The 26,070-nt window shown below is 41.0% G+C and overlaps 1 protein-coding gene across 1 annotated transcript; it reads left to right on the top strand.

Annotated features, from left to right (window-relative positions):
• Positions 1-385: 385 nt before the first annotated feature.
• On the top strand, positions 386-26,070 carry SSR1 (signal sequence receptor subunit 1). Its single transcript, XM_083357578.1, has 8 exons — positions 386-596; positions 7,724-7,842; positions 12,529-12,616; positions 12,929-13,191; positions 14,267-14,343; positions 16,531-16,609; positions 17,396-17,489; positions 21,261-26,070. Exons 1-8 carry the CDS (start codon positions 509-511, stop codon positions 21,326-21,328), a joined length of 876 nt encoding a protein of 291 aa, XP_083213704.1. The 5' UTR covers positions 386-508; the 3' UTR covers positions 21,329-26,070.

Below are 26,070 nucleotides of genomic sequence, written 5' to 3'. Positions count from 1 at the left end.
GAAATATATTTTTCGCGGAACAAATCGGCCAGCGAGGTTTTTTTTTCTTTCCTTTTCTCCATCTTCTTCAAAGCCCTGAAAAGTTTAAACGCAACCCCGACCTTTACGGTACAGCACGTGGCGAAGGTAACGCGCCTGCGCCGTGCCAAGATTTTCCCTCCCCCCCCCCAGCCCGGAGGTCAAGAAACGCGGTGTTTGAGGAGAAAGCTTGCGAGAGCCCCACTGCGCATGAGCGCCTGCGGACAGCCACGCGTTCTTGAGGCAAGCCCTCCCAACAGAGGAGTGACGTGCCTCTGCCTCCTCCTTCCAGGGGAAGACACGTCTGCTGTACCGTTCCATTGGAAGAAGAAGGCGGGGTTTGCGTGCCTGCTCGGGTGACGTCAGGGCGTCGCGAGTCAGGAAGGCGGGGCGTCGGCCGGATGGAAGCTTAGCGCCATTGCTTAGTGGCAGGGGAGGAAAAAAAAAAAAAGTAGAAGCTGCCACCGAAGGCGCTAGTCGGTTCGCGACCATGAGGCGGTCCCTGCCCCAACTGCTGGTGCTCGTGCTGCTGGCCTTCCCCGCCGTCCTCCTCCTCGGCGGCGCCCGATCTGGCCCAGGTAGGAGAGAGAGGGAGAGAACGAGGGCTGAAAACCAAGACGACGGTTGGTCGGAGGGCGACCGTTGCAGGCTGCCGTGACGCGCGGGCCGGAGGGCAGGCGAGGCGATGCGCGGGGGGGGGAGGTAGGGAGGAGAGGAGAGGGAGGTCGTTAGTATTGGAATAGGAACAGCGCGTGAGGAGATTCTTTGGAGTAGTCGGTGGGTCGTCGGAAAGCGTACCTCTCTGTCCGGGGACTGCTGTGGTGGTCTGCATTGCACATACACACAAACACACACACCGCTCGGGGCTGACTGCATTGCACACACACACACACACACACACACACAAACACTCACACACACCGCTCGGGGCTGACGTGTCAGATCCCTCCACCGACACCCTTGATTTTCATGAATGACTTGGTGCTCAGTTTAACGCAGGAGTAGGCAACCTTGCCTCTTTTATGACTCGGGGACTTCAAGTCCCAGAATTCCTGAGCCAGCACAGCTGGCTCAGGAATTCTGGGAGTTGAAGTCCACGAGTCATGAAAGAGCCAAGGTTGCCTTGTTGTTAGTCGTGTCCGACCCATCGCGATCCTATGGACAATGTTCCTCCAGGCCTTCCTGTCCTCTACCATCTTCTGTAGTCCATTTAAGCTCACGTCTACTGCTTCAGTGACTCCATCCAGCCACCTCATTCTCTGTCATCCCCTTCTTCTCTTGCTCTGAACCTTTCCCAGCATTAGGCTCTTCTCCAGTGAGTCCTTCCTTCTCATTAGGTGGCCAAAGTATTTGAGTTTCAGCTTCAGGATCTGGCCTTCTAAAGAGCATTCAGGGTTGATCTCCTCTAGGACTGACCGGTTTGATCGCCTTGCAGTCCAAGGGACTCGCAGGAGTCTTCTCCAGCACCAGAGTTCAAAGGCTTCAATTCTTTGGCGCTCAGCCATTCTTATGGTCCAGCTTTCACTGCCATACATTGCAACTGGGAAGACCATAGCCTTGACTATACGCACTTTTGTTGACAGGGTGATGTCTCTGCTTTTTAGTGTGCTGTCTAGATTTGCCATGGCTTTCCTCCCGAGGAGCAAGCGTCTTTTAATTTCTTGGCTACAGTCCCCATCTCCAGTGATCTTGGAACCCAGGAAAATAAAATCTGTCACTACCTCCAGGTTGCCTTCCCCTGGTTTAACGTCTGGTGCAGCTTCTGACAAAAGTGACACGTGCTAAAACCAAGTCTCTGTCTGTCTGTCTGTCTCTCTCTCACACACTCACACACACAGACTCTTACACTCACACTCAGTCTCACACACTGCTTTAAATGTTGACAGGCGTAGTGTGTTGCTTAAGGCCCGCGACGTCGCTGTGATTGCTTTTTCCTTCCCTCTCTGAAACCACATGCAGTTTTCTCTTCAGTCATTGTGCTCATCTTTGGCCTTTAAGGACCGCAGCAGAAAACTTTTTAAGTAATACAAGTAAGGTACTCCTTCTAGCCATTGAGCAACGATCCAATCGTTTCTTTCCTGTCACTTTTTATTTTAGAAAGACGAGGAAAAGGTAGAGGTTGTGAGACTTGTTGAAATGCTAACGGCGAATAGAAGTAATGCAATGTGCTGCCAGTTGTCCGGACCTCAGCTGACAATTCTCGTTGGATAGGTTAGGGTAGGGGTCTTCAAACTTGGCCCTTTTATGACTTGTGGACTTCAACTCCCAGAATTCCTCAGCCAGGCAGGCTGACTGAGGAATTCTGAGAGTTGAAGTCCACAACTCATAAAAGGGCCAAGTTTGAAGACCCCTGGGTTAGGGTGAGCGTAATTGCAGTTAAGTTATTTTCAATCTTAATGGAATTAAAAGGTTTATGTTAACTTGTGCTTTTTGTGGCATTTGCCCCATTAAATCAAGTTTTATTGAAATAATTTTAATAACTGGCACCAATTACTATATTACAAAATAATGGAAATCTTAAAATTGCTATTCACTGCCACCTGAAAATCAGTATGGCTGCACTTGTTTGTAGATAATGTCCTAGGCATGCTCTGGTGTATCTTAGACAAAGGTTTAAAAATTCAGAAAAAGTTGCTGAAATTATGTGAATTGGTACTAGTACTAGCTCATATTCACTCTTTGGCAACGTAGTCGTTCTCCAGATCTCTTGGACTGTATTTTCATTGTACTGGGCTAGCATGGCTGTGAATCCATAGGATAATACATCTGAAGGAAAACAAGGTTGGAGGACAAAAACATGTGTTTCTGGCCTGTTGTGAGAGTTGAGCCCTTTTTGCATATGGCTGCAGTGTAAGTTACTATGTGTTGCTGAGCATGCTGGCACCATGTTATGCATGCCATAATATTTTAGTTACCTGAACAACCTGAGAGAGAATAAAGTCAATACTTCTGATCAAATTCATTCATTGAATATGCATTATTCATTGGAACGGTTGTATACATTAATTTCATTTTTAATAATTATGTGTGAATGACTGTAGTTATAGTAGAATGCCTGTATTATATGTCTTTTAGTTATTTCCCCAAGCAAGATCTGACTGAGAATTAACTTAATTACACAAATGAATGCTAGAGGATTTCATTTTCTTTTAGCTATCAAACATTATTCAAGCTTTTTTTTCCCTTGACAGTAACTACTATATTTATACCAGAAGAGTGGAAGTTACCAGAACCCTAAATTTTTTAAAATTTGTCTGGCTGCCTTAATAGATGTTCAGTATCCTCCACTGTGATGCCACATCATCATTCTTTCTAAAATACATACTAGAGGCTTTAAAAAACCCCTGAAATGAGCTGAAGTTTTAGATGCCTGTTGTGCTTCTTTTTAGAGAAAACATTAAAGAATATTTGGTTCAAACAATAGCTAGAAATAAATAAGTGAAATATAGTTTAATCTGGGAAATAAAATACTTTACATATTTTGATATACTAGTTCTTTATTGTGGGTTTTATGAAACCAGCATTTTGAAGCTACTGCTCATATATGTTATGTGCTGTAAGCCGCCCATAGTACCTTTGAAATGAGATGGGCAGAAAATATATATTTAAATAAATAAATCTGCTCAATACATTGAAAATCAAATTATCGATCTTCAGATTTCATTGGTCAAATTGAAACGTACTAAAATTTTTCAGCAGTGCTTGCTTGGACTAGATTTTTTTTCTAATTAATGTCATAATATTAAGGGAAATTTGATTGTTTCTTCTCCCTATAGAAAGTTTGCTTTGGCCCCTCTTATTTGAAGATGTCCTGAAATCCTTTATTGCATTTTTTTTTCATTTAATGCTAGTTTGTAGGAACAAGTTCGTAGGAACCATATTTTTCTATACATTTTGAGATCATGAAAAGGGTACCCTCATAAATAGTTATCATTGGTAGCTAATATCTAATTACAAAATATGTATATAATAGTTTTTAAAACCATTGAGCTACAATTTTTATGTTAAATAATTTTTATTTTCTAAGAAAACATCCAGATTATATGGAGCTTAGAGTAACTATTGGTCATTTGAGCTGTGCTTGAGGCTGATACGACAAGATGATGGTCCATCCCCTAAAAAAAAATTATCCTTGGATCTAATAGTACAGTACTGTACCACTTTTTTCTCCAGTCTTCCCTTTTTAGGGAAAGTTGTTGGGAAGGTATTAGGTGCACAATTTAAGGGAGAAGGAGATTATTTGGAGCTTTTTTAGTCAGGATTCACAGTGGACTATGGTGCCAAGGTAGCTTAGGTTGCACTTGTGGATGAGCTTTGATGATGTAGTCATCTTTGTTCTCCTGGATCTTTCAGCAGCTTTTATTACCATCATTTAGTACGTTCTTCTGGACTGGCTTAGAAGGTTAGGAGTAGGGGGATGCAGAGTAGTGTGTTGCTGTGAGTGTCGTTCAGGGCCAGTTCCAGTCAGTGTTGGAGAGAGTTGAAATCAGAGATTTCTTATATGAGTGCCTCAGGCTTTGTTTTCTCCCCACTCCTGTTTAATACTTAATGAAACTTCTGGGCAAGGTCAGCCCCTGGATTTGGATAACACCCTCAGTGGATAACACCCTCCCTGAATAGTTGGTTAGAATTACAACTTAGGTCCCTGGTGGCAAACCTATGGCACGTGTGCCACAGGTGGCATGCAGAACCCTCTCTGTGGGCACGGGCGCCTTTGCCTAGGCCACAGGTCTGCAACCCGCAGCTCCGGAGCCGCATGCGGCTCTTTCAGCCGTTTCCTGCGGCTCCCAGTCCTCTGCCATGTGCAGTCCAAAAAAAAAAAGTGAGACTAAAAAAGTTCAACCAATCAATTCAAATATGCAGGGTAGATGCATATCTCTCCTTGGCTCCACTCTTCAGTCAAACCCTGTTCTGCACATGTGCGCATGCACACACATTTTTTGCGGCTCCCAGTTTTTCCTTTTGTGAGGGAACCGGTTCTGAGTGGCTCTTTCACTGTCTCAGGTTCCTGACCCCTGGCCTAGGCCTTCAGCTGGGTTTTATAAAGCTTCTTTACTTTAGACCTCTGCCGCCGTGTGGAGAGAAAAAAAAAGGTTCAATCAATCAATCAATTTCAACTTCTTGCGGGGGGGGCAAGAATTGGAATTGATTGTTTGAACTTTTTAGTCCCACCCAGTCTGCCGTTACCACCGCAGCCACGCCCACCCAATTGGCCACACCCACCCAATGGGCCATGCTCCCAGCAGCCGACGATACATAAGTGGGTTTTGGGCTGCAGCTTGGGGGCTCGGTCTGTAAAAGATTTGCTATCACTGACTTAGGTCCTCTTGAATTCATGGCTCCTGCTCAAAGGGCACCTGGCAGTCTTGGTGGAGGTGAAGCTTTAGCACAAATCAGCTTTGTTGTGTCCATTCTTGGGCCAGAAGACTCTGTTTGCTATCCCTCATGCTTTAGTCACTTCAGGATTGGATTATTACAGTGAGATTACATAGAACTTACCTTGAAAAACACTCTGAAGTTTCAATTGTCCAGAATGCAGCCATTCTGGGCAATGTTAATCCATGCTGCATGGCTATTGCACAAACTGCATTGAATCCCAGTATGTGTCTAGGTGGAGTTCAAGATCCTGATTGTCACATTTAAAGCCCTAGCTGACAAAGGACTAGATGACTTGTGGGACTGCCTATTTCTGTGATTTCAGTCTGTTTCACCAGATCTGACAGGCTAGGTATACTCTAGCTCCCTTCTATTAAACAATGTCATCCAGTGGGACCTGGGAGACATGCCTGCTCTCTGCAAAAGCCACCTTCTTGTGATCCAGCCCTTCCAGAAGGCTTTGAACACCTGGCTGTTCCTCCAAGTATTGAGCTTGGATATCAGAGGAGGCCTGTATAGGTTTGGTTGTGTTATGGATACCGTTTGGATATGGTGCCTCAGTTACTGTATCATTCCTGTACTCTTTTTGTTTGTTGCTGGAGGTTTTTATGGGGTAATTTTGTGGATGTTGTTCACCATCCAAGTTGGGTATGTAAAATGGGTAGCCCATGTAAGTTTTCCATTAATAGTAGTAAAAATAATAACAGAGAACACCAAAGAACATTTTAAAGAACACTTTATACCACCAGGCTTTGCAGTGTGTTGTGATTGGGTAACCAATGCCATCAACCCTCATTAGGTTGTTTGCTGAATTATATCAGTGCTTCCAAGTAAAAGTATAAGTATTATTAAAATTAGTGCTAATGCCACAGGTTATGAAACAATTCTCCCAAACTAGAAGAAGATTCAGGTAAAGTAATTTAATTCAGGGTTTGTTTGTTTTTTTAGAAATTGGTAGTGATGAGGTAGGAAGACAAAACTGTCTCAAGATCATTTGTAATAGAAAATATTTAAAACAAAATATAAAGCAAATAATATTAAGAAATTTAACAGTATTGTTAAATTGTTTTTTGTAATGTTAGAGTTGGAAAGGGGAGCCTGGATTCATTTTGAACGCGAGTGCCTCCTACTAAATTATTCAGATCCAACTTAGGTAAAATATTTCTACAGAGGAAATAAGCTAAATACATATAGTCCTTGACTTAACAACCACAATTAGGACTGGAATCTTGGTTGTTGGGCGAAACAGTTGTTAAGACATCATGTAACCCTTGCTCAACAACCACAAGGCAGGCCAGAAATGAGCTGGGGCAGCACTGCAGTGTGGCACAAAGCTGCAGCTGGCCCTGGAAGTCTCATCCACCCAGGCCTGGCCTTGCAGGGTGACACAAAGCTGCCATGGTCTGGGAAACCTCGGCCACCCACCATCAGCACTTAGGAGAGCAGGGCTATTGCACCTCCTGCCACTCACTTATCTCCTCCCCGTCTATACCCTTTTGACCACTCTTCACCGCAGCTCTTCAGCAGTTTCAGCCAGCCTCAACTGCCTCATGCCTCAACTTCAGCCCTAGTGCTGCTGCTGCTCACAACCAGCCCTGCCGGCCCCCAATTGCCCCCCCCACCCGGCACTTTACAGCGCTTGTTTTGCTCTGTTCATCTTCAACTGTTTTTCTCCTGCTACTGACAAACCAGCATCATTCTCCATTCTTCTGTAGGAAGGCGCTTCTGCAAGTGGAACAATTTATGTGCACTGCTGGGCCTTGTAACTGGCCAAATCAACCCAAGTCTGGTGGGGCAGGGAGTAAGGGCTCAGGCTCAGGGCTGTGACAGGTTTCTGCATGTCAGTGAGGCCTGTAGCTTCCCAGGGTCTTCCTCACACCCTCAGGCACCTCCATGCTCCGCTTAAGGATTCAGTTCCAGTCCCGGCATTCCTGGTTGTGGTCATTTGTGGGAAGCTGGCAGAGTGTGTCAGAAATCATGATCACACAACCATAGATGACTGCGACAGTATAATCATGAGCTGGCTGCCAGGAACTCTTGAGGAGCAGTCATAAACCCCCTTTGTTCAACATCGTTGTAACTTAGAATGGTTACCGAACAAATGGTCGTAACTCAAGGACTATCTGTACTGTGAAGTCATTTTGAGTACTGTGATTTCAAACTGCAATATAACTACAATAATGTAAATGAAATAACGCGTGTGGTAGCTTGCAGAATAATTACTACATTAATATATATTAATTGTTGTATACCTTTGAGTAGTTTGATTTTTTTTTGTTTTCTAGTGCTTTTTTCCAGTAAGAGCAAACTTTCATTTTCATTTCTCTAGGTTCCAGTTTGCTTGTGGCTGCCCAAGATGCTACTGAAGATGAAGAAGCAATAGAAGATACAATAGTTGAGGATGAAGATGATGAAGCTGAAGTTGAAGAAGATGAACCCACAGAATTGGTACAGCTACAAAAAATTTAAATTTCATGCTGATGTGTCCTATCAGCACTATTTGAACAATAGATATGTTACCAAGAGTGTTCACAATGTCACAGTTGTGATGTTTGTGGGTCCCAGCTGAAATAGAATACACTGTACTAAGTAGTTGTGCTAGCTGAAATATGTAACAATAAATATTAAGAGGCATTATGCAGGTATAGTGAGATAAATTAATTATACATATAATGCCAAATGTTATAATGTAGTAAATCTAAATAAAAGTCTGATTTGATGAAATAGCACTCTGACCGAACACAGTTAAGATCCTTTCCTAGATGTTATCTTGTGGCAATGGAGGTGGCAAAGCGCGCTTACTTCACCACCCTCATTGCGTCCGCAGATAACCGCCTGGCCGCCCTGTTTAGGGTGGTCCGCTCCCTTTTAAATCAAGGGACGGGAGAGGACCCCTTACGAGGATGGGCTGAGGAATTTAGTAAATATCTGGTGGACAAAATTGCTCAGATTCGGGCTGGTCTGGACTCTGACTGGGCAGTATCTGACGAGAGGAAAACGATGAGTTTGGCTGAGAACATTTGGGAAGAGTTTGATCCTGTGACTCTGGATGAAGTGGACAGGATCATGGGGAAATTAAGTGCCACCACGTGTTTGTTGGACCCGTGTCCCTCCTGGCTGGTCTATGCCTCTCGGGAGGTTACACGAGGCTGGATCCTAGCAGTTATCAATGCCTCACTAAGTGAAGGGTACTTCCCTGCCGCCTTGAAAGAGGTGGTGGTAAGGCCCCTCCTTAAGAAACCTGCATTGGACCCAGCTATTTTAAATAACCTCCATCCTGTCTCCAACCTTCGCTTTCTTGCGAAGGTCGTTGAGAGCGTGGTGGCACGGCAGCTCCCTTTGGTTCTGAAGGAAACTGAGTATCTGGATCCGTACCAATCGGGTTTCAGGCCCGGGTATAGCACGGAGACGACATTGGTTGCGCTGGTGAATGATCTCTGGCGGGCCCGAGATAGGGGTTATTCCTCTGTCCTGGTCCTATTAGATCTCTCAGCGGCTTTTGATACCATCGACCACGGTATCTTGCTGCGTTGTCTTGAGGGGTTTGGAGTGGGACGCACCGTTCTGCGGTGGTTCTCGTACCTCTCGGGCCGTTCGCAGACGGTGTTGGCAGGGGGGCAGAGGTCAACCCCTAGGACCCTTAGTTGTGGGGTGCCTCAGGGGTCGGTACTCTCGCCTCTCCTGTTCAACATCTATATGAAGCCGCTGGGAGAGATCATCCGTGGCTTCAGGGTGAGGTATCATCAATATGCTGATGATACCCAGCTTTTCATCTCCACCCCGAACCAACCCAGTGATGCCCTCGATGTGATGTCCCGTTGCCTGGAAGCGGTACAGATTTGGATGGGAAAGAACAGGCTCCAGCTCAACCCGGCCAAGACTGAGTGGCTTTACGTACCAACATCTCGTTTAGTCCAAGAGGTTCCATCTTTGGTTATAGGAGGAGAGATGTTACCTCCCGTTGATAGAGCACGCAATCTAGGCGTCCTCCTGGATTCACGACTCAGTTTTGAAGATCATATTGGAGTCGTGGCTAGGGGGGCATTTGTCCAGATTCGTCTGGTACGCCAGTTGTGCCCCTTTCTGGACCGAGATGCCCTACGCACAGTCACCCACGCACTCGTTACCTCCCGTATAGATTACTGCAATGCTCTACATGGGGCTGCCCTTAAAGACCACCCGGAGGCTTCAGCTGGTGCAGAGTGCGGCTGCAGGGGTAGTGATGGGAGCAACCTGATACTCCCATATTACACCCCTCCTGCGTGAGCTGCATTGGTTACCGGTTGCCCTCCAGGTGAGATTTAAGGTGCTGGTACTTACCTTTAAAGCCCTACATGGCTTAGGCCCAGGATACTTGCAGGACCATCTGCTGCCGGTAACGAATTCCCATCGCCCAGTACGCTCACACAGAGAAGGCCTCCTCAGGGTACCGTCGGCTAGACAATGTCGGCTGGCGACCCCCAGCAGGAGGGCCTTCTCTGTGGGAGCGCCAGCCCTGTGGAACCAGCTCCCCCATGAGATTCGGATGGCCCCAGATCTCCAGTCCTTTCGCCATGGCCTCAAAACACTCCTTTTCCACCTGGCTGACCTGGACTGACAGGGATTTTAATTATGTTTTTAATTTTTAACTCTAATTTTTAATTTATTTTAATTTTAATTTATTGTACAGAGGCCTTTAATTTTAATTTTATCTTAACTTCTGTATTTATTGTATGTTATTGTTGTTAGCCGCCCTGAGTCCTTCAGGAGATAGGGCAGCATATAAGTCCCAATAATAAATAAATAAATAAATATGTTTTACGAGTTTAACTATTTTGGTTCAGTTACTTTACAGTGATTTTTGATAGAGGTAGGCAGTGCTCATATAAAATTTATATCTCTTAATATAGTTAAAATATAATTAATTTGATTCCATATGGTTTAGGACATCAATACATTTTGTAGACCATTGGCTACTCAATTTGGATTACAACTGAGCTTTAAGGAAGCACTTGATTAAATGCTAATACAGTTGCAAGAAAAAGTATGTGAACCCTTTGGGATTACGTGGAGTTTTGCATGAGTTGGCCATAAAATGAGCTCTAAACGTCATGTAAGTCACAACAATAGAAAAACACAGTCTGCTTAAAATAATACTACACAAACATTAGCTGTTGTCATGTTTTAATTGAACATAAGATGGAAACATTCACAGTGCAGGGTGGAAAAAGTATGTGAACCTTTGGACTTAATAACTGGTTGACCCTCCTTTGGCAGCAATAACCTCAACCAAATGTTTCCTGTAGTTGCAAATCAGACCTGCACAATGATCTGGAGTAATTTTGGACCACTCCTCTTCACAAAACTGTTTCAGTGTAGCAATATTCTTGGGATGTCTGGTGTGAATCGCTCTCTTAAGGTCATGCCACAGCATTTCAATCGGGTTGAGGTCAGGACTCTGACTGGGCCACTCCAAAAGGCGTATTCTGTTCTGTTGAAGCCATTGTTTTGTTGAATTACTTGTATGCTTTGGGTCATTGTCCTGTTGCATCACCCATCCTCTGCGGAGCTTCAGTTGGCAGAAAGATGGTTGTACGTTTTCCTGCAAAATGTCTTGATAAACTCTGGAATTCATTTTCCTATCAATGACAACAATCCGTCCAGGCCCCGAGGCAGCAAAGCAGCCCCAAACCATGATGCTCCCTCCGCCATGTTTTACAGTGGGGATGAAGTTTTGATGTTGGTGTGCTGTGCCTTTTTTTCTCCACACATAGTATTGTGTGTTTTTCCCAAACAACTCAATTTTGGTTTCATCTATCCACAGTATATTTTGCCAGTAGTGCTGTGGAACATCCAGGTGCTCTTTTGCAGACTTCAAACGTGTTGCAATATTTTTTTGGACAGCAATGGCTTCCTCCGTGGTGTCCTCCCATGTACTCCATTCTTGTTTAATGTTTTCCTTATTGTAGATGTGTCAACAAAAATGTTAGCATGTGCCAGAGATTTCTGTAGGTCTTTAGCTGACACTCTAGGATTCTTCTTTACCTCATTAAGCATTATGTGCTGTGCTCTTGCAGTCATTTTTACAGGACGACCACGCCTAGGGAGAGTAGCAACAGTGTTAAACTTTCTCCATTTGTAGACAGTCTGTCTTACCATGGACACATGAACATCAAGGCTTTTGGAGATACTTTTGTAACCCTTTCCAGCTTCATGCAAGTCAACAATTCTTGATCATAGGTCTTCTGAGAGCTTTTTTCTGCGAGGCATGGTTCACATCAGACAGTGCTTCTTGAGACCAGTAAACCCAAAACAGGTGTGTGTTTTTAAAGGGCAGGACAGCTGTCAGCAACACACTGATTGGAGTCAAGGTTGGCTCACTCCTGGCTCCAATTAGCTCGTGGAGAAGTCATTAGGCTAGGGGTTCACATATTTTTCCCACCCTGCACTGTGAATGTTTCCATCTTATGTTCAATTAAAACATGACAACAGCTAATGTTTGTGTAGTATTATTTTAAGCAGACTGTGTTTTTCTATTGTTGTGACTTACATGACGTTTAGAGTGCATTTTATGGCCAATTCATGCAAAACTCCACGTAATCCCAAAGGGTTCACATACTTTTTCTTGCAACTGTATATTCAATGTTATTGAGCTGACTGCAGCAAATTTTCAGTTTTAACAATCTTGTCGTCTGGTTTAGGATTATCTGATCGATTTGGTAAATATATTTGGTTTTGTTATACAGTAGTCTATGCCTGTTTCGTTACAAAATCTGCATCTAGTTCATTATCTAAGCCAAGGGTTTTCAAATTTTCCATTGAACCTATTAGAAACTAAATTTCTCAGAATCCCTCATAAAGACCGTCATTGAAAATTGGCTACTTTGGAGTAAACCTCTTTTGAGGGATCCTTTGTGTTTCACCAAATCTCATCATGTTCTTGTGCAAATTTTGTGTTCTCCAGAACACAGTTTGAAACACTCTGACCTAAACTTTATTTTTGTAATTACATCTTTAAAAATCCTAGGTTTGGGGCAAATTAATGTATTTGTATATTGAAGTACTTTTATGTGGGAGTATACAATAAACATATATTCTGGCTATTCATTGCTTCACTGTTTCTCATAGGCTTTTCAAAACATTATTTTATATTAGACAGAGGAGAAAGAGGAAGATGATCTGTCAGGAGAACCTAAAGCATCACCTAATGCTGATACAACAATTTTGTTTGTGAAAGGAGAAGGTAAAACATACTTTGAATTGCAATAGTGGTATATATCTGTAGCTCGGGTGTAGGATGAGGGTGAAGGTTGGTTTCCAAAAGTTTTACCAGGTTAGGTAACATCTTCATCGGTATTTAGTGGATGTCTGTCAGTGTTCTACTTATATCAGGGCTTCAGGTGTGGGAGTGTCAAGTGAGGGTCTTGTGATGGGCCAGGTGTGAGTCATACTTTGAATTCTACATCAGGCTAGCTTATCTTACCTATTTTGTTTTTAAAAAATAAAACTTAAAAATGAAACATTAAAATAATTCATTCTTTTCCCCCCCACCTAGATTTTCCAGCAAACAACATTGTGAAATTTTTAGTAGGCTTTACTAATAAGGGTACAGAAGACTTCATCGTAGAATCACTGGATGCTTCATTCCGGTACCCACAAGATTATCAGTTTTTTATTCAGAATTTCACTGCTCTGCCTCTAAACACAGTTGTTCCACCACAGAGACAGGCCACATTTGAATATTCCTTCATTCCTGCAGAGCCGATGGGTGGCCGTCCCTTTGGACTGGTTATCAATTTGAATTACAAAGATCAAAATGTAAGTGAGGATATGGAATTTGTGTTTTTGTGGCAATGTTACTTGATGTTAATGCAAAAATTGGTTAGCCAGTTAGTCTCACTTAATCCTTGGGCAGCAGTGCTGCTAGTTTTGCTATCTTGTATAAAGATTTGTGCTGCTAGTTCTGCTATCATGTATTAGGATGATTTTTGAATATTATAAATTATGACTTTTTTAATGATATTGGCTATGCAAAATCATGCATTTTGAGAAAGTTAATAGGACAATGCATTTCAAAATTCCATGTTTGCCTCGCCCAATAACATCCATATCAGTTTATATGCTTGCATATTTCATATCCTGTTTGGATCACTATGGAGGCATATTTTATTGAGAGTATTACTGAATATTCTATTACTTCTTAGTTACAGTATTTTGCTCACCTGATCAGCATTCCAGTAGAAAGCGTATTGTTTCTTTAATCTTATCCAAAACAATTTCATAGTACCACTGTGGCTTGAAGAGAAATACTGTTTTAAAAAGTCAAAATGAGGTATTAAGAGCTGCTATTATAATTTATAAGGCAATTCAGTACAACCTATAAGCCTCTTTCAGCATCAAACTCTCTTCAGGCTAAAAAACACATCACTAGAATTAGATAGTAAACTGCTAAATAACATTCAGTCTTCCACCAAATTAAGAATGCTAAACTTCTACTAATGTTTATGTAGTTATAAACCTATTCCATTCACCAAAAATAACTTGCATCTGAATATTTAGGGAAAATAGAAAAATTATCTGAAAAATCTCATCTTCTATAGTGAAATGAGTAATTCCTTCATTTATTGAAACATTTGGCAGCTGAAAAAATAAGTTTAAAAGTTCAGCTGCAAAAAGATAGGCAATCTCGAACAGTTAAATACCATTCATACTTTGTATCTATGTCTGTCTATCCAAATATAACAATAAATATAGATATAAATATAAAGTTTATTTTGCAGAAAAACTAGAAGCAAGTACAAGGAATATACCTTTTTTTTTCTGGAGTCCTCTGTAACAATAGTGCCATCTGATGGCCTGAATCTAATAGCTTTGTTAATATGTCTCATTTTAGGGGAATTTCTTTCAAGATGCTGTCTTCAATCAAACTGTTACAATTATTGAAAAAGAAGATGGACTAGATGGTGAAACGTAAGATTATTCTGCTAATTAATTTTTGTGATGGTGATGACCAGACTTTTATGCTACTATAAAAGAACATGCATATTCCTTCAGGTTTTGAAAAGGTTAAGATTTTCCTTGTTTTTTAATCGCCAAACCTTAAGAGAGACAGAAAAAGCAGCTTGCTATCATGAATACTAAGGAACTATAACATATTGTTTATCCTTCATTATTTATTAAATCATTGAACCTGATTGAGATTAGCAGCTGGCTGTCTCACCAAGGTTATTTAGATAGTGATATCATATATTAATTTATGATAGAATAATCTGGGCATTCCAAATACTATTTGAACTTGTTGGACCTAAGGAAGTGAACAAGGTCCTTAAGACTTTTGAGTTCAACCACTTGCTCTTAAAACCTATGCACAAAATCCATGTTTTGTGAAAGCAGTCCAGAGGGTATTGTGTGAGTGGATCATAACAATGGCTGATTTTTCTCTTGAGTGAGTAGGTTGCTCGTTTACCTCTTAAGGAGATCTTAGGTTGCCCTCTGCTCAAGAAGCCATTGCTGGAGCCTTCGATACTGGGCAACTTTTGTTCAGTATCCAACTTTCCCTTTTGATGGAAGGTGATTGTGCAAAGACTTTGGAGGGCTGTGGATGAAATTGATTATCTTTATCCTTTTCAGTAAAGTTTCGGACCTGGGTATGGTTGCACTTTTGAATTATCTCTGGCACAGATAGGATGATGATAGTGCATCCTTCCTTAATTTAATTGACCTTTGGCGGCTTTTGATACCATTGACCATGGTATCCTTCTGGTTTGACTCAAGATTGGGGCTGGGCAGCACAATGTTACACTGGTCACCTCCTTTCTCTTGGTTAGTTGATTCTAGTTAGTGCTGATTGGGGAGGATGGATCTCGCCCTCAGCCCCTTCCCTATGGGATGCCGTAGGGGTCGGTGCTGTTTCTCTCCTATTCAGCATCTACATGAGATAGCTGGGTGAGTTCATCCATCACCATGGGGTGAGGTATCATCAATATGCTGATGCTATCCAACTGTGCATCTTTGCTCTTGGCACATTAAGTGATGCTGTACATGTCTTATCCCAGTGTGGTACCTGAGGGTCTGGATGGGGAACAGGAGGCTTCAACTGAGTAGCTTTGGGTTTGAGGCCTTCTGGTTCTAGGCCTATAGTATCTTTAATGCTTGATGGGATTGAACTACCCCAGATAAACCCTGTGTGCAATATGGGAATCCTCCTGAATCTTGCTTGAAGAGCGGGTAGTCGTGCTAGGAGAGCCATTCATAAGTTCATATTGTGTGCCAGTTATATCCATTCCTGGATCGAGGGGCTTTATTTATCACTCATGCTCTCGTCACCTTCTGATTAGATTTTTGCAATGCACTCTACATGGGGCTGCCCCTGAAGAGTATCTGTAAACTTCAGCTGGTGTAAAATGCAGCAGAGTGACCACTTGTGTGTATTTCTGGTAGAGTACACATGACACTTCTGCTTGGTTACTAATTTGCTTCCAGAACCAACTCAGTGGGATCTTTAAAGCCCCATATTGCTGTATGGGTCCAAGTTATTTGACGGACTTCCTCTTTCTGATTTCATCTGCATGTCCCACCAAATCCACCAGAATGGGTATGTTACAGGTTCTGTCATCTAGGGAGCTCCATTTGGCAGTCCGTAGATGATGGGCCTTTTCTGCTATGGCACCCACATTGTGGAATTGGTTACAAAATGATTAGGTCAACTTTGTCACCCCTGAGCTTTCAAAGCTTCCTCAAGACCTGGTTATGCCAGCAAGCTTGAACCCAGAGGATGGGTGAATTTGTGAGGAGGCTCCATTGTTATTAATATCCCGTGGCTAATTTTCTATTTTCTTGTTTTAGTTCTGAGTTTATAGTTTTGAATGGTCTTTTAATAATTATATAATAATTTTGGTAATAATTCTTTTAATTTACTGTTTTATTGAATTGTTATCTGCTGCCAGAATCACTTTCTGTGAGATGAGCAACTATATAAATATGATTAATAAATACATAAAATAAATATATTTGGGGACAAATCCTTGGATTATTAGGAAAACCTTATATTAGGATATCATCTGTCCTGCATAGTTTCTGAGTGTTCAGAGATTTTTTTTAAAATTTTGCCTTAAAAGAATCAAAATCTTACTAGACTTTCTCATCTTTCTAAATAAGGATCTTTATGTATATTTTCCTGGCGGGACTTGGCCTACTTGTCATTGTCGGTCTACATCAATTGTTGGAATCTAGGAAGGTAAGTAGCTAGTTTTAATTATTTTTCCCCCTGACTTTAGAATACTGTCATTGTTTCTTCTAAGCTGAGAAGATGGTCTGTAGCATCATCTGAATATGTGGATTGATGTAGGACTGTGAAATTTGTATGCCTTACTTCAGGGTCCTCAAACTATGGGCCATGAGGGGTTTACATCTGGGCCATGAAAACGGCTGGCGAGCACATGCACATCCTCACTCACTTGTGCAGACCATTCCCGCACCCCGGTTCCAGTTGGCAAAGCTGGAAACCTTGGGGAACTTTGCCTTACTCTAAATTTCATAGAAGAAAGATGATGTCATCTGGCTTGCTAGTGCTCTTCTTATTAAATCTTTAAAAAATGTACATACAGGAAAATTAAGACAGGCCAATAGAGAGCTAATTGTATCGATGCTGCTCAGTGCGGAAAATAGTGAAAAATTCCAATCAAGTCAACACCTTTATGTCTGAAAATTAACTTTTGACTAGAACTGTAAAAAGATTACAAGCTGAATGTCTTCCACTGACATCAATAATTTAACAGTTGCAGCATTTCAAAGGAGCCTTTTTATATTTGAAATGTAATTGAAATGATAAAGAAATGATGAAAGGGAGACAATTAATGAAATAACTATTATAAAAGTGGATTTCTAATTAATGTAGCTGTTTTAATGGTTGGATAATGCTTATTTCATTTATTGGGTATCATGCCCAAATAAATTAAGTCTCCTTTTTTGACTTTATAGATGATAATATTTTATTTATTACTTTTGTTTCTAATCCTCTCAGAGAAAAAGACCAGCTCAAAAAGTAGAGATGGGAACTTCTAATCAAAATGATGTCGACATGAGTTGGATTCCTCAAGAAACTTTAAATCAGATCAGTAAGTGTCAAAGCAGTTTGTCTATAGTAAATGTATTTGCACTGTAAAAAAGTGAATACAATATCTCAGTGGAAAAATTGCTTTCCAAATTGACTTTTTAAATATATTAGGCTATTTTTCAGTAGATTTATTTAATGGCAAGTGTAGTTGGGCAGAGCTTTAGGCTATATGCCGTGTTGAAAAAAAATGCAACAGAATTTCCTGTTTTCTTCCTGTATCTTTTCCTTTGTGTTCTGGAGATTTCCCTTCTGTCGAGCAGATTTAGAACGTTAAAATTCCATTTAGTCAGAAAGGCATCATTAGTGGCATTGTATCTATCTCTGTAATTTATGATTATTGATGACAAGTAGCCTTTGTAGAGTGGAAGACATTGTGGGATGTTAAATTTTGCTGTTTCTATTTAACTCCAAAATAAATTCAAATGCATTACATTTTTAAAATGCTTATAATCTTTGTTAACATCTTGTTTTGTTTTTCTCTGCCTTCAGTGCAAAGTAGAAGAGGTGAGATATACTTTACTGGGTTGAGGCTTTTAAAATTTTACATAGAATTCATTCATGGTGGTTTATAATAACTGCATGTAGTAATAAAATAATACCAAAGTTTGAAGGATGTCACCAGCTTTAATACAAACTTGGCAAATAGCTGTTGCATATTTTGTAGGAGTATTAAATAAATCTTATCCAATTAGAAGTTGAAATATTTTGTCCTTAAAGGAGATCATGCCCATTTCCAGTCTAAAATTGGAGTATGTTCAGCATGCTTGGAATACCCACCCCATTCTTTCAAAATTATTTCCACTCTGTTCATTCTAGCAGTTTGTAATGCTATGAGATTTACTTCTGTATTTTTAAGCATGTATTACATGCTTGATATCTGCCAGTTCACTAATTTCTGATTACTTAAGAGGCTTATTTAAAGTGGAGTTATATTTGTCAGACCAGAGTTGCATCAAAAATGAATATGATGGAAAGGACCAAGAAATTTATAAGTTAATACCCAATGTAAAATATAAGGCTGAAGTTGCAGTCCAGTACAATTTTTCCTGGGCTGTATTAAACCTGCAGAGTTTTAATTTCAAGAGTTTTGTGGCCATAGTCTAGATAACAGATTTCTAACATTTTATCAGCAACTGCAACTGGCATCTTCAGAGGCACCTTGCTTATGTTGCTGGTGAGATATCAGGAAATCTGTTGTCTACAACATGGTCACTAAACCATTATTTTATTTTGCTTTTCTCTGAAATTGTACTACACAGTAGGAAAAATGTACACTTCACTGGCTAACAGCCATGTTCCTTTTTTATTTGTATTTTAAAAAAACTCAAATTGTATCATTCCAAATTTTATCTTTACAAGTATTTACAATCGCAATTGAGCCTGGAATACATGGTTGTGATATTGTGGTCATTAGTGGAGTCACCATGTACCAGACTTGATTTTATGACTGTTTTTATGATGGTCATTACACAAGTCACCGTGTCTGTTAAATATGCCCTGTGGTTGTTAAGTGAATCACATGGTAATAGTCTGAATCAGGTAATCCAGTGGGCATTTTTTATTGGAAAATAGAAAATGGCAAAATACAAGGCAAAATGTTATATCAGGTCTCTTTTCTAGAGGACATAAAGGTACTTAAACATACGTACATTGTATTCCCTGAATAGATAGTTTTAAAATATAAAATATTTGAAATGTAGACTATCTGCTTTCATTCAGCGCAAAACTATTATAAATAGTTTGCAGTAATAAAAGTATCTCTTAATGTAGTCTTTCATTTCTGAACTCTACATACTGTATTAGAACTTAAATGACAGTTGTTATTTCTGCAGAGAAAGTAACATCTATTGCTGCAAGACTTACTGTTTCTTAAAGTATAAGCTAACTAAATGGATGATAGCTTAGTGAAGGTTTAATCAGCAATGATATTCAGATGTGTTTAATTACATTTCTTGTGCTGGCAGAAGTGCCAGGATGTTGGAGTCGAAGGGCACCAGTTTAGGGAAGGCTGGCTTTAGTGAGACTTGCTGGCAAAATAAGAGAGGCAGGATTTCCTTATTTAACTTTTAAATGCATTAATGTACCACTACCATAATTCAGAATTAGAAATCCCCTCTGTAATGTTCACTTTGCTACAGTGCTTAATATATAATTTCCTAAGAAAATATGAGATTTTCTTTAAAAAAAACCCAAATAAAATTGCTAACAATTTTCAGAAATTTCTGTGGCATATTTAACATTATTGTCTTATATTAATTCTATATTATGAAATTAAGGAGGTTAGTGTGTAGAAATTCATTATGAATTTTGAAAGGAGATTATAGAAAAGACTTAGGTTGACTAAACTTAGTATTTATGTTTTTGTTATGGCTAGTATGTGGGCAATTAACACAAGAAAAGTCTCTAATGCTGCATTAATTGGTGCAAACATATTAAATAATTGGTTGCTCCAGGAGCTAAATTAATTAGCATGACATTTTCTGTGAGAGCATCCGAAGCAAGCAGTGATGAAGTTGAGGATATGGCCAGGCAAAATACTGAATAGAAATGGTAGAGTTATAAAAATTGGCAGAATGCAAAAGGAGAGTCAAAGTAGGTTTGGAGCAATTTGTTACTGGGAGTTAACAGATAGTATTAGATTGCTAGTCCTGCAGTATGCATCAACTTTCCCCAGCTTATCAGAAAAAGACTGCTATTGTATTTAGTCAACATGATTATTCTGCTAATTACAGATTCTGCTGTTATTGCGGTACTGTGAATTGCCAACTTTTAGAAGCAAACCCAGCCCCCAAAATAATTGTGGCTAGATAAACTAAAATACAAAATTATAAGATGATTGGTTGCATTCAGACTTTTGTTCAAAGGATGCTGTAATATGTGGCTCCTTGAATATTGATTTGGCTTTTTTAAAAAGTGTAATAAGTTAGCGTAAACCACATGGCTAGTGTAATATCATTTTGCCATATTACAGCATCCTTTCTATTTTAGTGCAAAGTATAGATAGGATAAAAGGGACGCGGTGGCTCAGTGGGTTAGGACGCTGAGCTTGTCGATCGGAAGGTCGGCAGTTTGGCGGGTCGAATCCCGAGTGCCGCGTAACAGAGTGAGTGCCTGTTACTCGTCCCAGCTTCTGCCAACCTAGCAGTTCGAAAGCACGTAAAAATGCAAGTAGAAAAATAGGGACTGCTACGGTGGGAAGGTAACAGCGTTCCGTGCGCCTTTGGCGTCTAGTCATGCTGGCCACATGACCACAGAGACGTCCTCGGACAAGCGCTGGCTCTTCGGCTTTGAAACAGAGATGAGCACCGGCTCCTAGAGTCAGAAACGACTAGCACGCATGTGCGGGGGAAACTTTACCTTTACCTTTTATAGATAGGATATTCTCAAACATGTGGATGTGAAGATTGTTTTTCAAACTGGCTGCCCTGAGCTACAGAGGAAAATTGGGCATCCTTCTTCCTTATAACCACTTACCATGGACTATACATTACTGCTGTTGAAAGTAGAGGAAATGAATTGGGCAAAAGGACTTCATTCACTCAATGCTGCCCCATTTCCAGACCAGAGCTAGCCCTGAATATCTGGTTTCCCATTATTTTAGGGCACATAAGAGATAACCGTTGCATGTTCCTAACGAGTGCATACCATATTTTTGAGTGTGGTGCTTGCATAATAATCTTTTAAATGAATAATGTATCTTTTGTCTGCCAAAGAATTTCCTTTAACACATAGTGTTAAGTGAGGGATGTTCTCTCTTTTTTTTAAACTGCAGATAAAGCTTCTCCAAGACGGTTGCCACGCAAGAGGACACAGAAAAGATCAGTGGGCTCTGACGAGTAAATTTTGTTAGCCCAGTCAACCTTTACTAACCCAGCCATCAAAACCCTCCCTTACTGTTTGGCTTGAATTGGGAGTTGAAATATGCTGAAAGCCATATTGACTGAGGAGAATACTATCAAATATTTGGACTAAGCATTTAGTTGTGTTCAGAGAACATTGCTAAAAATGCACTTCAAGTTCCTTTTAAAGAAACTTTTAATTGCAAATCATTGTGCTTTCTGAAATGTGCCTTCAGAGCCTCTTCATAATGCTGATTTGTCATTTGCATGCTTTTGTTTGATTCTTTTGTCACAAATGAAAATGTCATTTCCCATCTTGTTCTAATTGTGTCCTGTTCCACAAGGTCTTTATGCATTTTCTTATTTAGTACTTGAGTCATTGATCTCACTCTTTGCTACATGTACGTAGCTATTTTTAGTACACATGTCGAACCTCTCATAAAGCACTGAATCGGAGTTTTGTATTCTAAAGGCACAAGCAGGAGTAACTTAGCAGTATTTTTAAAATGGCTGCTGATGTTATAAAGTGCACAGAATCTGAGATCCCATATGTTCTTGCATATATGTCCAATATTCTCTGTAGCAGCTGCAATTCTGAAATTTGGATTGTGTGCTCTTTTTTGACATCTGTCTTCTCTTGATTGCAATATAACTGCATTTGTAACTGTTGGTAATTTTACTTCAGTCAAGTGTTCTGGTGGTTTGACCAGGTGAGTTTTGAATGCTAGTTCAAATTGTTTAAAATTGAGCCTCATCAGTATAAATTCAGGGATTCTCCCATCATTCAGGAACACAATCATGGATAACAAAATCTGTCAAATTTCATGGATAAAGCTGGATATAAGGTTTGACATATCTGAAAGTTTCTTTGGATAACTACTTGTAAACCATTCAGCAGAATTGTGCTCTTCTGTTTCCCATATTTGATCGTATATGATAAAAGTTTTGAAATGACAGTAAAAATGTAACTTACATTTTATTTTTGCATTTTGTGGTGCTTTTTCTATTTTGAACTCTTAATTTCCAGTTAGCATGAGTATTTGAGAACCAAAGCTACATTAATTCCATAGTTTGTATTGTTTAATTTTGATATCCTTGGTCTGTAATGTGAATATTGCTAAAATATAGTATTCTGTTACACCAATACAATGAAATTCATTATCTATAGAAGAATAGATTAGAAGCAGTATTAAAGCAGTGTGTTAATTCCTAATACAGTGGTACCTCAGTACTCATCATAAAGAAGCAATGGATGGAAACTAGTCAAGGAGAGAAGCAACCTAGAATTAAGGAGAAACTTTCTGACAGTTAGAACAATTAACCAGTGGAACAACCTGCTTCCAGAGGTGGTGAATGCTCCAACACTGGAGCTTTTTAAGAAGAGACTGGACAGCCATTTGCCTGAAATGGTATAGGGTTTCCTGCCTGAGCAGGGGGTTGGACTAGATGACCTCCAAGGTCCCTTCCAACTAATTATTGTTAATAATAATAATAATAATAATAATAATAATAATAATAATAGGTTCTGGGAGGCATGATTGGTACCAAAAACAATGAGTATCAAACAAACTTTTTTGCATAAGGAATAATGTAGTGAGTTGCAAGACAGTCACCAGTTTTCCTTAAATCTGGCGGCGCGGCAGTAGATCGCAGTGGCCACTGCAGATCCAAAGTGGTGCTATCTTTTTTATGTGGTAGCTGTCTTACACAACATATGGATGTTGGAGCAACTGGTGTTTACGTGTACCATTGTCAGACATTATGGAAACTCAGAAACAACTCCCAACAACTTCAATAACATTATTACTGAAGATTTGCAGAGAAAGCTGCATAACCTCGGCTTGCTCCAAAGCCCAGGCCTTCAGACCCCGGCGTCACCAGAAGCCGACGGATGGAGGAGGGGGCATCGGAAGCGGTGTGAGAGGAAGCAGAAGCGCAGAAAACAAGCGGGTAAAGGCTAGGTTAAAGGCTAACTTTAGTCGGCCTGCTTTACCATCTATCTTGCTAGCAAATGTTTGTTGCCTGGACAATAAATTAGATTACATCAGACTCCAGCAAGCTACACGGTGTGAGTACAGACATTGCTGTGTCTTTTTTACGGAGACATGGCTGAGTGATAAAGTTCCGGATGCTACTATTCAGTTGGATGGGTTAGACGCATTTTGTGGCGATAGGAACGAAGCTCTGTGTGGTAAGACCCGTGGCGGTGGACTGTGTGTTTACATCAACACAGAATGGTGTATAAACTCTGTCCTCGTTTCCACCTACTGCTCACCGCTTGTGGAGTTTATGGTTGTGAGATGTAGACCTTTTATTTACCCAGGGAATTTACCACTGCTTTTATACTCGGAGTGTATATTCCACCTAGCGCTAATGCTAAGGAAGCGCTCTGTGTACTTTACCGGCCTATCAACGAACTGCAGAACACACCCTGATGGATTATTTATTGTTGCCGGAGATTTCAATCATGCAAATCTCAGAACTGTGCTCCCTAAATTTCATCAAAATGTGGACTTTGCAACCAGAGGAGAAAACATGCTGGATGTTGTTTATACAAACATCCCGGGTGCATATTGGGCGAAGCCCCACCCCCACCTCGGTTATTCAGACCACAACTCTGTTATGCTAATTCCAGCATACAGACCACTCATCAGGCTAGTACGGAAGCAGGTGAGGACCTGGCCAGCAGGAGTCATCTCTGCTCTTCAGGACTGCTTTGAATGCACTGACTGGGACATGTTTAGGGAGGCTGCAACCAACGGTGACTCTATTGACTTGGAGGAGTATACATTGTCAGTGACCAGCTATATCAACAAGTTCATTGATGATGTTACAGTCTCCAGGAAAATTATTTTACACCCCAATCAGAAGCCGTGGATAACTGGAGAGGTGTGTAATCTATTGAAAACTCGAGACTGCATTCAGGGCAGGCGATAAAGCAGCCCTAAGAATAGCAAGAGCCAAATTGTCTCGGGCCATCAGAGGAGCAAAGCGTGCACATGCTCAGAGCATCCACCAATACTTCACAGACAGTGGCGACACACAGCGTATGTGGCAGGGCATCCAAGCCATCACTAATTACAGAATATTACCATCTGCCTGTGAGAGCGATGGCTCACTTCCAGATGTGTTGAACAGTTTCTACGCCCATTTTGAAGCAGAGAACAACGTGACAGCAAGGAAGACCACACCTCCTTCCAACGACCATATATTTTGTCTCTCCACTGCTGACGTGAGGAAAGCCCTAAGTAGAGTCGACCCATGGAAAACTGCGGGACCGGACAATATTTCTGGTAGAGTGCTCAGAGGATGTGCAGACCAACTGGCAGATGTTTTCACCGACATCTTTAACATTTCTCTGAGCACCACTGTTGTCCCAAAGTGCTTCAAGACAACGATCATCGTTCCCATGCCAAAGAAACCATCTGTGTCTTGCCTCAATGACTACCGTCCCGTTGCACTTACTCCCATCATCATGAAGTGCTTCGAGAGGCTCGTCATGAGACACATAAAGACCCTGCTGCCCGTAACATTGGATCCACTGCAGTTTGCATACCACTCAAATTGTTCCACCGATGATGCCATCTCTACTACACTCCATCTAGCTCTCATTCATCTAGAAAACAAGGACTCATACGTACGTATGCTGTTCATAGACTTTAGTTCAGCATTCAACACTATTATTCCCCAACACCTGATGGGGAAGCTGGCCCTGTTGAGCCTGAACACCTCCCTCTGTAACTGGATCCTGGACTTTTTCACTGGAAGACCTCAGTCAGTCCGAATTGCGAATAACATTTCTAACACCATCATACTGAACACTGGGGCCCCTCAGGGCTGTGTGCTCAGTTCCGTTGTTCACCTTGCTGACACACGACTGTGTAGCAATGCACAGTTCGAACCACATCATTAAGTTCGCTGATGACATGACCGTGGTGGGTCTCATCAGCAAGAACGATGAGTCAGCATATAGAGGAGGTGGAGAAGCTAATAGACTGGTGCAAAGCCAACAACCGGTCTCTGAATGTAGACAAAACAAAAGAGATGGTTGTTGACTTCAGGAGGACAAAATATGACTGCTCTCCGCTGAACATCGATGGCTCCTTCGTGGAGATTGTAAGGAGCACCAAATTTCTTGGTGTTCACTTGGAGAATCTCACTTGGTCCCTCAACACCTGTTCCATAACAAGGAAGGCCCACCAGCATCTTTACTTTCTGAGGAAACTGAGAAAGTCACAGCTTCCACCACACATCCTCACAATCTTCTACAGAGGGACTATTGAGAGCACCCTGAGCAGTTGCATTACTGCCTGGTTTGGAAACTGCACCGTTTCAGATCGTAAAACCCTACAGCGAATAGTGAGGATGGCAGAGAAGATCATCGGGGTTGCTCTTCCCTCTGTCATGGATATTTACATCACACGTTGCATCCATAAAGCCAGAAACATTGTGGCTGATAGCACACACCCCTCATACACACTTTTTACTCTTTTGCCGGACATCCAGATTGTGTAACAGTTTCTTCCTACAAGCCATTAGAATTTTCAATACGAAGAAACGAACTATAAATACTTGTATTTGTAGTTTTTTAAGTTTTTAGTTTAGAGTTATGTGTAGTTGTGTTCTGTTCTTTTTTGATTCGTGTCGTCTGATGTAGTACCTTGGTCCTGGGGAAACATCGTTTCGTTTCACTGTGTACTGTACTGTATATTGTTGAAATGACAATAAAGTCTACTACTACTA

Source organism: Vipera ursinii (assembly GCF_947247035.1).
Source record: "Vipera ursinii genome assembly, chromosome: 3".
NCBI classification, from domain to species: Eukaryota; Metazoa; Chordata; class Lepidosauria; order Squamata; family Viperidae; genus Vipera; species Vipera ursinii.
Note: the sequence above shows the minus strand (reverse complement) of the source record. Positions and strands in the feature narration are given on the sequence as shown.